This window comes from Bombus flavifrons, chromosome 5 (assembly GCF_040668555.2).
Source record: "Bombus flavifrons isolate JBK064 chromosome 5, iyBomFlav1_principal, whole genome shotgun sequence".
In the NCBI taxonomy this organism is placed as follows: domain Eukaryota; kingdom Metazoa; phylum Arthropoda; class Insecta; order Hymenoptera; family Apidae; genus Bombus; species Bombus flavifrons.
Genome location: NC_138446.1, coordinates 5,750,450 through 5,764,183, shown reverse-complemented (window position 1 = coordinate 5,764,183; position 13,734 = coordinate 5,750,450). Strand labels below are relative to the sequence as shown.

At 37.6% G+C, this 13,734-nt stretch overlaps 1 protein-coding gene across 3 annotated transcripts in view; it reads right to left on the bottom strand.

The window, feature by feature from the left end:
• The window catches only part of LOC138179963 (telomerase-binding protein EST1A), a 150,899-nt gene that overhangs the window by 134,261 nt on the left and 2,904 nt on the right, over positions 1 to 13,734 (bottom strand). For all 3 annotated transcript variants that reach the window (XM_069113249.1, XM_069113250.1, XM_069113251.1), the window contains exons 7-16: positions 13,550 to 13,682; positions 13,300 to 13,472; positions 12,973 to 13,194; positions 12,026 to 12,352; positions 11,745 to 11,921; positions 11,132 to 11,656; positions 10,975 to 11,053; positions 10,782 to 10,892; positions 9,809 to 10,033; positions 9,564 to 9,625 (exon numbers count right to left, since the gene is read on the bottom strand). In XM_069113249.1, coding sequence (XP_068969350.1) covers positions 9,564 to 9,625; positions 9,809 to 10,033; positions 10,782 to 10,892; positions 10,975 to 11,053; positions 11,132 to 11,656; positions 11,745 to 11,921; positions 12,026 to 12,352; positions 12,973 to 13,194; positions 13,300 to 13,472; positions 13,550 to 13,682 — 2,034 coding nt within the window. The remainder of the gene's footprint in view (positions 1 to 9,563; positions 9,626 to 9,808; positions 10,034 to 10,781; positions 10,893 to 10,974; positions 11,054 to 11,131; positions 11,657 to 11,744; positions 11,922 to 12,025; positions 12,353 to 12,972; positions 13,195 to 13,299; positions 13,473 to 13,549; positions 13,683 to 13,734) is intronic.

Here is a 13,734-nt window from a genome sequence, read left to right as displayed (position 1 = left end):
AAACAAACCTCCTTCTAAGTAGAAGGTATCTATGATTTTATGCCGTTGAACATACAAGAACATTTATTACAATTTCTATTGGTTTTATCAAGTGTTTTTGTCGTTTTCTTGAACGTTTAAAAAATATTAAGAATATTAGTTTGGTTAAATTAACATAACAACTTTTTCTTACAAAACAACGTTTATTATCCATTCTTAAGAGAATTCAACTATTTCATATTCAAATACTTGTTTTCAACCACCAAATAACATAATAGTCACGAAATCAAGAAAAATAGATATATCATGTTTTTCCGTATGGTCTTTAAATGTTCTCGTCTGTATTATGAACATTAGAATATCCCATTCTAAACAAGATCGTGAAAAACGATCATCGAACATCGACGTGCCGATGAACAACCGCTGCACGCAACAAAGAGAAGGCGCCACCCGTGACCATGCCATTTTAGCTAGAACTCAAGATTACAGGGTTGGAACGGATGCACTGGAAAGGTGTTGTTGCAGGGCAACGATCGCTACGGACTCTAATCAACGGCTGCGAGTCGGCTCCGTGGCGTGCGTGCGCCAGAAAACTGATACTAAGTAAAACCCAGTTAGGAAATCTCAACGGGGAAGAACCGAAGACTAGGAGGGCTGGACGAGCAAACAGAGTTCGTAAACACATCAGCAGCCAAGGCTTAATAAGCAGCTCGCGGTATTATAGATGATCTCTTTATTGACCGCCATAAATCAGAGTTAAGACCAGGCATTATTACTACCAAGCACATTATCCACTACGTCGGAAACCAGTGATAGAGTGCAGTCAGCCTTTCATCGACAAAGACACCTTCAGTTCGATTACAAAGTTAAGTAGAGTTATTTTAAACATTGTTACCGCTGATTTCAATGAAATTTAATGGTGCCATGGTCCTACGCATAGAACGTTGAAAAAGTGGACGATATTTATAGCGTGATCCTAGGCATCGAAACAGCGAAGGAAGTTCACGTACAAAAATATCGTTTGACGCCCCTTTCCAAGCTCAAAATCAATCAAAATCAAATCACGTGTGCCTTTATTCATAAATGTAAATTTATAATCAGTTAATATTCGCAGTGATAAATTTTTACACTTTTGAATATGAAACCTTTGAGTGGAACTTATACCTTTGTAGCCAAAAAATAACAGAAATTGAGAAGATTTCGCAAGGAGACGGGGCAAAATATCATGTGGCCTAAAAATAGCCAGGGGGTCGGATTAAGTGGATTCTTGGATAAAGAAGCGACTTTTCAATTATCTGAGACGAGACAAATATTCAGTTCTAAGAGGGTAAGCAGCATCGACATCCATTATGGAGGGAACGAAGTCAAGAAGTGGAGGGATGATGTATCAAAATGCGCATCCTACTTGGGTGAAAGAAGCAGATGATGGTTCTGTCAGAAAGGTTGGGAGCTAGGGATCTTGTTTTGAATAAGAAGCTGCCGGGGAAAGTATTCTACTGTCGCGTTAATCTTCCAGACGGATTAGGATTTGGAAATTTATCAGAATTATTTGTTGCATTAGCGAATCTGTTCGAATAATAAATTAGACACTTAGTTAGTCGATTTGGAGCTTATATTTCTTTTTCCTTTTACGCCTGCTGCAGTCCTCAAATTTTTATGTCTAAATCTCGCTCTTATTTCAACAAACAAACAGATATTTAATGGTTTAACAAAATTTATAGTAAAAGGTTGGAACAAAAAGTAACATACACCTATGAATAATGATTATTTTTATAATGATAGGCAAATACGATTAGGTCTACTCGATCGTACAAACCAACAAACATCCCTCAACAACTCCGTCAGCCTATACTTCCATACCGTACTAGAATGACAAAATCAATCAAACCCATAATTTACCCTCAAGTTCAACCAGATTTGAAAAAACACGACGAGGTTGAAGAAAAGAAGGGATGTAATTAGAAACCTATTGCGCGAATCAAAATCATGGTAGGATTCGTCACAGATTCATCAGCCAAGCGTAGAACTCGAAACGTCTGTCAGAGGCTATCGACAGGCAACAGGAATCCAGATAGTCATGGCACGATGCATACGTGCACTCGGTCGTTGAAGATGGTCGGGTTCTGGTCCGAGGCTGCGGTGACCAAGGGTGTCCTTGAAGCGGGCGGGGTCGTCACTCGAGGGCTGCGGGTAAACGACCATCAGGATCCATGTGTGTTAGGCAGCCGAGGCCTTATAACGTATCTTACACTGATACTACTTAACTTTCTGCATCTGTATATGTGACGTTGTTCTGCCTCCTTCCTTCTTTCTCCCTCCCCTTCCATCCTTCCTGCGCCCATGCGCTTCTCATTCGTCTCTCTTTCTCTTTACTTCTGCCCCGTGCTCGTGAAATAAAAGAGGCTACTGCCTCAGCTCTTACTTTACAAGTGTTATGAAACGGCGAACCTTCCTTCACCCTGCCTCCATCCCCCTTCTCCCTCTCATGATACCGATTTATAGATTTAATTATCGCGTCTTTATACACGTCGACGATCGCTTAGGATCGCCGTAGAACGAGTGGAAAACGAGTCATTGGAGAATGATTTCAATCAATAACATTTAGTTGTTCGGTAGTATGTACGTACATCCTGGCGAGTAAGTATTAGCGCGCTCGTAAGGCAACATGGTCAAACTTTATATATCATTAGAAACCTACTAAATCTCGTTTGGTACCTACCGAACCTGGATCATATGGAACTTGTATACTCAACATTGCGATAAAGATCTTACCAAGTAGATACTTTTCTTTCCGTGCCTGTTTATATTTTGTATTATTAACTCCATTGTCCCGATACCCAGAGCATATTTCTTTTTGACTCCTGACTCCTGATTTTATGCTCACGATTATGGTCCGGACTATATATTTTTCTGTCATACTTCGTCACTTTTAGCTCACTCTTGCAGGGTTCAATGTACGAACGCGGCAGATAGAGACGCATCGTGGCTCGTGATAAATGCGGCCCGCGAGATATGACGAGCGGCGCGTACATCTCGACGCGGAGAGGAAACAGTTCGAGAAAGGGCGCGCGGTGCATGGAAGCCGTCCTTGAGGGCATATAACACACAGGTGAGGTGCAGGACGATGCTCGGCCGGTAATGAGCCAAATCCATTACGGCACTAGGCAGCAACAACGCAACATAGCAACACACCGTAAGACAGCCTCGGGACTCTCTGGCTGCAAGCCTTTTCCCCTACCCTATTCTTTAGTCTACGAGAGGAGAGGAGAGACAGAGAAATAAAAGAGAGAAGCACGGCATACACGCGTGTATCTATGCCACGCACGTATCGCGCGGTAACAACCACCTAACCAATGGCACCGGTTCGCTAGGCAATTCCAATTATAGATCGTAAGTATATTCCACGGAGCCGAACTGTCGTCATTCCACCCTGCACGTCCTCTATCCCGCCGTTCCGCCCATCGATCTCTTCCCCTTTTCGCTTCCTGATCGCCGCCAAACCAATTATGCACAGAATCGTGCAGCACCAAATTGAAAACTTCTGGCTCACGCCCCCAACCGATGGCGGAATCTATCAGGTGATGCTTCAACGAAACTGCTAACGAGAAGAGGATATATATATAGTGTTGTACGAAACAACTTTAGACCACTTATCAGAAGGAAATATCGTGGCTTTATCGATGAATATATAGACATGTAGAAACATGCACTCTCCATTGAGAAACCAACCCTCTAACCGAACCTTTGATATATCAAACCAATTAAAATAAAAACGGTCCGTTAATCGTATCTCTGGAAAGATCTCACAAAGAAATCTATCCATAAAAAGAAAGAAATAATCATAAAGAAGAAGCACCCTCGTCGCACGAGCCCCTTTAACCTCGAGAACAAAGCTGAGCCAAGGAGCGATTCGCGTACGGTTTTCCAGAAAGGTTGGACGTGTGTCCAGCTGAAGCAAAACGACCGGTCGTCGATAAATTCCACGAAGAAACCGGCCGTCCGGCGCGAATAAATCCCCGCGCGAACTATAAGGGAACACCTTTTTACCGCGAGGGACGACATAAATCGCGCCAGCGCAGCGGATCCGCCGCTGAATATCGACAGCGATTTTACGACTATCACGTATGACGTGCTCCATCCTACCCGTCGCTACAATTAAACGACCGGCAAGGTACCCGCAAGGTCGTTACAACTACGAAACACCGGATATACACAGACACACAGGTGTGTCCATGTATATATGCACTTATATAGGTACACCCCCGTTCAAAAGTACGCAGGCACTTACGATTTTCAATCATTAGACTGCAGATGTTTAATTTTAAAAGCGCAAAGTCAGTTAAATCATTGCTTTTTTTTGACAAATTTATGAATTTCATCGTACGAATACTTTGTACACTCAAAATTCATTTACGATTTCATATAATAAGTGAAAATCGCACGGGGAAGATATTATAAGTCCATACTTGTTAATTTTCTGACCCTTTTATTATTTAGTAGCTAAGATGCAAGAGTCTTCATAAATGAAGATCACAGGAAAAAGAAACGATAAGTCTATTTTTATTGATTTTCTGATTTCGAAGTTACTTGATGTATAAAAAGAGAGTAAATGGCTTGTATTTTGATATGAAACAGTCGAAATGGAGACAAATCTATGAATTTTCGTGAGAACGACATGTATAACCGGCATGAATATTGTACATTATTATTGTAAACTTAACTTTATAAAGTTTAGTATCTTTGAAAAATTCAAGATACTGACAAAAAAAGCTAACTTAACTTAAACCTAAAACCAAATAAAGAGACAATCGTTGGATTAGTCAACAGCGTAACAAAATTCAAAAATTTATATGCCTATAAAAAGTGGAAATATGGTTTGTTATGTTTTTCCCCTGTAATCTTGAATTTTGAACGAGGGTGTACGAGCGTAAGTATATAGACACAGACGCGTAGAAACGGGTGGAGGATGGCACGACTGGATATATACAGAATACAGAGAGATGCAACAGCCTGGGAGAGAGGTGGGGCGGTGGTCAGTGGCGCCACGCAATTGTCAATTAACATTTTTACCGCCGTGCAAGAAAACACGAAGTTACGTGCCGGCGTACGTGGCCACCACACACGGCACACGGTGAGCTCGACAGGGTTCCAGAGATCATGGAGCCCGAAGAGAAACGGAGAAAGCAAAGACTCCACGAGGAACAAGACCGTATTCCATTCGATGGACTAACTTACAACGAAGAAAGAGGATTATGTCTGGCTGGAGGAGAAGAGACCAAGAAAAAGAGGAGCAGCGAGGGTAGAAAGGGAAAAAAGAAAGAATCGTAAGGATACATTTCATTACGATTATGCGCGCAATGGATTGCTAATCGTAAGCGCCTCCAGACCGCGCCCCTACAGCAAACCCAGCACCGGACGCTATCACTTGCATAGAAACCTGTGAGGCTCGTTTTTCACACGTGGGAACGGAGAACTTTTCCACGCAAAATGCTCGAGGAAGGATTCGAGAGACTCTATTAGTATTATTAGCATGCACTATATGGTTCATTTTCTTTTTATTGCTTGATCTTTTCGTCCGAGGAATTTATTGTATATCTCTTTTTACATTTATGGACTTTTGTCGCTGATTTTATCAATGAATCTTGTTACCTTCCGTCTATGGTTAGCTTTCCGTGGCAAGAATTCAGCTATCGATACATACTGCTGGAAAATGAGTCGGTATCTCCAGATTACTCGCTCTTTATTACATTCAACGACGCTCTTATAGAGCTCGTAATATTACGTTGCGAGAAGCTGCGATAGCTTCGAATATTACATTTAATAAGCTGGTATCGGTTTCGCTCTCTATTACACGGAATATTACACGATGAAATTTTTTGACGGCCCGCCTTTTTTTTCTTTAACTCTCTTTCGAACGGTATGACCAACGGACGACGCACGACTTTGAATAAGATTTATCGGTTTACGTAATCAAGGTCATCTTGCACAATAATTTATCAATTATTAATGATATTAATGAACTGACAAATTACAAGTTGTAGGTCGTTGAACTTCTTAATCCCACTCAAGTATCTTACGAAACGAATAAGAAAAAGAGAGAACGAAGAAAAAAGAAATCGAAGAAAGAATGACAAGAAATTACCTACGACGCAGCAAATAAATGTCTGAATAAAATATATATTTATAAAAAGGAACACAATCAAGACCAATTATAGTCTCCTTATTTTCTCAATACATGTAATACTATTCAAATACTATTCTGTCAACCAAATACAAAAAAAAGATAATGAAGAGCCGATGACGACAAAGTATTTAAAACACGGCAAATAAATGCCTTTATAAAACAATTTATGTACTCGCAAGAAGCGAGTGCCAGTATACCTAATCTTTCAAAATGATAATTTATAGGGAACATAACAAGATCTTTAAAAAGAAAGGCGAAACAAAGGGCGTGTTGGGTCGCTGTTGCCGTCGGTGGCACCATCGAACCGTATCGGCGTTCGTTGCCCCGCGTGTTACACGATATGCCCGTGCAGAGAAGGGTGTGCGGCGTTTTACGAGATGCAAATATCGGGCAGTCGGACAGCCAGTCAACCGCACCATCAACTCGGCTACCGGTGAACTGTGCCGAGCGTGTCCCTCTTCATCTGTGACTTTGTAGAATGCGTCTGGGACACCCGTGGCGAACAGCCCCGCAAACCGCAGAGTTCCAAGTTACCTACTGCCTACGAGACGACCTGTCGATCCACAATTCGGATCGTTGGACAAAATATCGCTAACTACATGGTATATAAAGCGATAATTTTGGGTAACTGAGATATCTGGATACCCTGATACCCACGAAATATTCGAAAAAGAAGCTTACTCGCACTATTATTCATGAGATATCCGAAGATATAAGATTGTAACGTGCAGCGTTTATATAGTAATCTTCAAAGCTAACAATAAAACAGAGCGAGACAACTCAGGAACAGGAAAGATACTCCGTAATTTAATTTAAAGATTTTGGGTATCTGAGGAACCTAATTGCTCTGGTATCCGTAAAATACTTGAATAAACGAAAAATGCTTGGCTTTATTTTAAGAGGCGTGCTTATGAAAGTGATGACAACTTCCATTACCTCAGATTATTGTAACTTTCCGATCACAAGTGGACTTGGAAGATAATTTATTAACGGAAAGATATGTGTGCGACAAATTTGTAGATACGATTATATTGTATTAAGGGAAACCCGGTAGTTTTATTAGATTATAAATCAATTAGATCTGAATTTCCTTCGCAAGCCTTCCTTTCAGCCACGAATAGCGATTGCTAACATATTGTATGTATTACGACCAAACGTTTCACTGCTTCGCTTGTGACAATGCCGTGCGTCGATCGGTGATCTCAACGCCGCAAACCTGCACAGGCGAGATCCATCTCACGAGCGAACGGAACGCCGCGGCCGCTATGGCCACCGCGCCCAGTAGCCTCCGTGAAACAGAAACGTAAACGGACAGGAGAGAAGAGGAGGGTTTCGAGGGACGCTACTTTTTCGCCTGGGAAACCGGTACTTCGAATTGCGAGCACGTAAATAATTAATGCGAATTGTAAGCGTGAGCAAGGCGCGCAACACGCAAGAACTTGATTACCGGCCAGGCGAATGCGGACCAGATTTTTGTTAACCTCGCGAGAATAACGAAATGGGTGTGTTCGAATACGATGGATCGTTAAACGAGCCTATGATAAGAGCTAAATGATTTTAATTATAAGTTGTTGAACTTAATGAAGTTTCTAACGATATGTCACATCTTCAAAAGGTATTTCGAGCTTGTATTTTATATCAATTTCGACCTATCTATACCTCAAACTATATACAATATAAAGGAAGTTATTTATATCTCTGACTGAAAATACCAAAGCAAACAGGTATAATTAAAAAAAGAAGATATTTACGGTTTCTTGCATGAATATTTTTTTAACACGGGCGAGTCAACAACTTTATAACTATATCGTTTAACACCTTATCATTTACGGCCAATTTTACTCGAACATGTTTCGAGCACCTATTTTAATGAGGCAACTTTTTCACTTTTCATTTCAATGTTTCGTGTCTCGTTTTAAAGCCACGCTTACCACGTATACGCTATGAGAAATTTCTCATACGTTGCCACTAACGCGCACCTTAAGGTATACCATTATCAGTTTTCGATGTTACAACCCGACAATTACACATACCAATGGAATTACCGTCTAATATGCAATTCCATGAATTCAAGAGCACGGCACGACTTCATACGGTGCTCATTTAATATTAACTGCCATAAAACAGGCTACTTTTCTTCTGTCAGCATTTTATGCATAACTAGCCAATAGTTAATGTTACTTAGGGATCCAGAACGCTTCTGCTTTTCTCATTTTTCAAGACGACTAATAAAGGCAGAAGAAAACGACGAGAATCTCTAAACAAGACCACAAATAAAAGCGAGAACACGGTTAAAGACCTCTTAATGCTGATAAATATGTGCACCGTTCGAGACAGTTAGATGATCACCTAGTCAAATAATTTTATGATTGAGAAAGCTCTTCTACGTGTATTGTTAGGGCGTTTCGGCACCATGTAATACTGATTCATATATTTCTTTAAATATTTTGTAGATTTTCTTGGAATAAGAAAGTCCAAATCGATAGTAATCTAAAGTACAACACTTGGCCTTATTCTTTAAATATTTAATTTTTTAAGAAAATAACACAAGAATGGAATATTCAAAATGTACAAAATTAAAAGACTTGAAAAACATTTAATAATATTTCTCAAAACATAAATATTAAATTTTAATCTACGCCGTAACTCCCCTAAATTAATAGCGACTTATCGACGGCATTGGAACTTGGAATCTCTACGGTGCAATTAATAACGGACCGTATGGTGATCAAAGTTATACACAGTAAGCCCTTTGCTGAGCGAGAACTCTTCGTTATAGCTCTTCTGGGAGCCATTAAAACTATGTTCACGAAACAAACGACGGTACACGGGTTAATATCACAGCCTAACGAGAACACATGATGTACATATATTTTCTTACATGAATTCAAACACGTAATATCGCGTAAATTTCATGGAATAAAAACAACGAAAAAAGAATGAAATAGTTCAAATATAATTCTAAAATCCTTTCTTTCGAAACGTACAATAGTCGGTTAAACGAGCCAACATTTCACGGAAATATGCAGAACAAACACAGCAAACCCGCAGTTAACTCTCCACCGTGTATTTATAGAAGAAAACATAACAGTTACCAAGTATGCAAAAACGTACTTCGGTGAAAAACACGACAAAAAGTTACACGTTGTTTCTTCGAATCATATTAGCTTACCGGTTATGCGTTTAAACAGAGATGAAACAGCGAAAATTTCTCTTTTCTGTTTTAAATATATTTATATCCCCAGCGTTCATCTATTCCAAAGTTTATCGTACGAAGTATTATCTCGTATATGATCAACGAGATGTATTTCGCGTCTTTTACTTTTGAAGATACATATAGCTTTTTAAATTATTTTAAAAATAATAAATACTACGAATTATAAACAATAAAATCACTCACCCTATCTTATTGATCAGCTTTCCATGAACGTGAAGGTAGGATGTGACGAACCGTTTATTTACCTAAAACATGCAAGATTCACAATTTATATTAAAATACGATTTAATGGCATGATTTATTTAGAGATATATATCTAAAAATGTATTTAAAAATATGCTGCTGAAACTATACTATATTGTGTTCTATGATATAGATATTGTGTTCTACGATTAAAAAGAGAAGTAAGTTTGTTTATGCCATTTTACCTCAACGCTGCTTAATTGTGCCAATTCTTCTAAATCGCTATGAGATAATCTCGCTTCGTTGGCAGTGGCTGCAGTAGTTGTACGATGAACTCGTCTTCCACCAGGATGAATCCAAATTTCTCTTCTTAGTCCTCCACCAATATTGTTCGCTCCCTCTTTCTCTTTCATCCTGGCTCGTTCTTTCCATTCTCTCTCCTCTTTCCGTTTCCGTTCCGTCGATTCATACTATTAGAATACATTACAATTGAATCCTATACGTAGCTTGTTATGAAATTAAGGACAGCATAGGGCATAGCGTAAATGAGAGTTCATTGTCTTTATAGGAGTCCTATCAATTATCCTATTACACCTAAATTCTCTCAAATACTAATGAAAGATACAAGCATCATATGTGTAAAGCGTAAAAGGCTCTTTAAATGTTTGTATCTTTCGATTGCACCTATTTAAAAAATATGCATGCTAGTATCATGTGCGAAATAGTGCTAGTAACTAACAGAAATGGTGCTTTTATTTATAAAAAATAATTCAGCAAAATGCAGCAGACTATACTTAAAAAATGTTCAAACTATATGTTTCTATTCTCCGTAAATACTACCGTCTCAAATCACTAATTACGCTATCAGTTATATTTAAGCAGAGAATGATTTGCTTTCAAGTAATTATGATTGTGCGAAAAATATTGACTTTTATACATTGAACTATTAATAGTCGAAAGCGTGCGAGGAGGCATATGATGCGCAAAGAAAATTTATAAGAAAAATCCAATGCAAATAAAACAAAGGTATATTAAACGGTTCAAAAATAAAGAGGACTACTTCAAGCTTTAGTTAAGATAACCGGTACTTAGAGATATCACACCAAGTATCGAAATTTACTTACATAATGTAGATACTGGCAGCAAAACAAAATCAAAATATTATTAACGTTAGTATTAATACAAACATATAAGAAAGTACTTAAATTTTTGTCTTACCTTCTTCCTGTTTTCATCAAAAAGTGCTATTAAACTCTCCCTTGCAGAATGGAAAGGATTAGATGCCATAAGAGATCGCATATAATAATAGACCGCATCCAACTTTCGCCTCTAGAATCAAAATTCATATTTAATTTGTTTAATTTTATTTATTTCCTTTTTCATTCATTGTACACAAAGTGAAAATACGTACAGCATAATGTGCTAGTAATGCAAGCTGGTTGTAAGGTCTTCCATTCTTTGGATTAAGTTGTTGCGCTTTCAAATACCACCTAAAAGAGAATAAAATTTTGCATAAAATAATGTCATCTTTATAGGACGTAATAATAATGTGTCTATTTCCTACTTACTGCCGAGACTTTCCATAATTATTTGTTTCATTTGCCTGTTCTCTATATCTCGCCAAATCACCCAAAAATAGATATATTTTTTGCGCACTTACTAAGGCTAAACCTAAGATTCCAAGACCCTTAGGCAAAGTCGACGATGCAAGAAATGTATCCAATTTAAATTCGTATTTCGTTTCAAGAACAGTCAACAAACTCTCTAAATATACGGTACCATCGTCAATAATTTTTAACATAATTTTTTTATAATGTTCTCGACCTTCAGAACTTTCTTTAGGCATGCCTTTTCGCAGCATTTCGATCATATTATAAAAAAGTATTTTCCAAAAATGTTGTTCAACGTTCTCAGCTTGACAAAATTTGATATCAGTCTCGAGCAAAGTTTTTAAACTTTCTTGTAGAAAGTGTCGTATGTACAAAACCCTCTCCCAATTTGATGTAAAACCACCAGAACTTAGTATCCACTGCAATTCTAAATCAGCACGTTCTATATCCAAGAGTAAGTAAGGATTTTTAGCTACTCGAAAACTGTCAAATGAAGAATTATAAATTATTATTAGGATAATTATACTTATTTTTATTCATGATTTGCAATATATTTATTGATTTTACATACCTATCGGAGTAAGGATCATACCATGAAGGTCTTATATTTCCAAATTGGTCATTTGTCATGTATGGTGGTGGCACTCCATCCAAATGCGTTCCCTGGAAGTTATGATGAGTAGAGCTAATACCCCCATGGGATTGAAACACTGGTATACTTGAACCTTGAGATGTAGTTTCACTGTCTCTGAATGTAAAACATTCAATAAATCGATTAACTCTATTGTAAAGAAATTAATTAACTTAATGAAGAATTAAGAAGTACAGAAAACTTTTTTTATATATTTATACCTTTGTACTGCTGCTCTACTACTAGGAGAGGTAATAACGATTGGTTTATTAGGATTATTGGGATCAAATAACGTTCTTTGTTGTTGCACTCCTTGTTGCCTCGAAGTTTGATGATTAGGCGGAGATTGGCTAGTATCAGGTAACACTAAAACACCCGGTGGTTGAGAACTGGTATATCCAGTAGGTGATGTTTGATGTGCTGTCAAAGTATTTGCTAACGGGACAGAATGTGAAGAAACACTAGGTGTTTGTCGACCATCGTCAGAATCACAAACTGACATTTTTCTACCTGTTCTCCAATTTTCATCTAGATATCGATCGGACGCTCTGAAAGTCATGTATCAATAAAATAATGATTTTAATTCCTAACTTAGACAACATCAAATATATGCTTTTTAAAACAATTTATATGAGGCTGGCCCAGAACGTAATACCTGTTTATGTATGAAAGCTATAAAAAACAATGGAATGTGCTTATAGAAGGATTTATTCATATGCTGGCATATGAAATTTCCATATGAAATTTCATATTTAAATAACTAGTACTGTCTTTGTTTCATACGTTTAAAATGGCGATGCGAATTGAAAATCACGCCAATGATGGACTGTCATACCTTTACACCTTTCGAATGCTGAAAACGTTCGTCCAAAAGAAATGTACCGCCAAATTACAATAGTTTCTGATTTAAAAAAAAGACGAGCAAAATTGAAAGAGTTTTTGGGTGAATAAAACGCCTTGTAGGAAACACTGATTTAAAGGACGTGAAACACTAGTTATCTGAACTCATGGCGGATGTGTGTGACGGAGAGGCGGTGGTTGTATTGAAAAATAGCTAAGTATTATATAATACTAAAGTTATAAATGAAGAAAACATTTTAAAATGCATTTATATTGTTGTAATTTTAAAACGGATATTACTTTCTGGACGTCCCTCGCATATACATACCTATGTCGATGAAGGTCATCAAAGTTTCGATTACCACCACGATAACTTCTATCTTTGCTAGATTCTCGACTACGTTGTATAATATTACGGTGTCTTTTGTGGTCATATCTCCTACTACTGTTATTGTTTTTTTGATTATTGTTATAGTTATCATTTTCTCTATTTTGTTGATTATTTTGCCGATCACGACTATTAACACGAGCTTTATCTCTGCTATTACTCCTTAAAAAATATAGGAAAATAAATTTACTATAAAATAAATTCCTATTCTTAATATGTAAATTGTAAAGTATATAAATAATAGCTATAAATTTTGGCAATTCTTACCTCCCTCGATCTGCCGCATGTTTCTTCTTTTTTTTTTTACGTCGACTATGACTACTTGTTGTAGTTTCATTTCCTGACACATTAACATTTTCACGTAAACTCAATACAGATGAACTACGACTTGCACGCTCAGCTTCTAGCTTCTCACTTAATTCAACGTCTTCACTCCAATCCTATGTATAATATATGTATCCAAATACGATTATATGTTTCTGCACAATGATAAACGTATTTAAAATGAAATACTTACAAATGGATGTTCAGCAGATATATTTAATGCAGTGTTGATAGATTCACTTTTTGATGAACTGACACCTGAATTTTGTTGACCGTTCTTTTTTTCTTGTATTGTATTACGCTCAGATGTATTGCTACACCGTTGCCTTAAAGAAATCAAAACATAATTAATAAAGATATTAGAAAGATAAATATTTA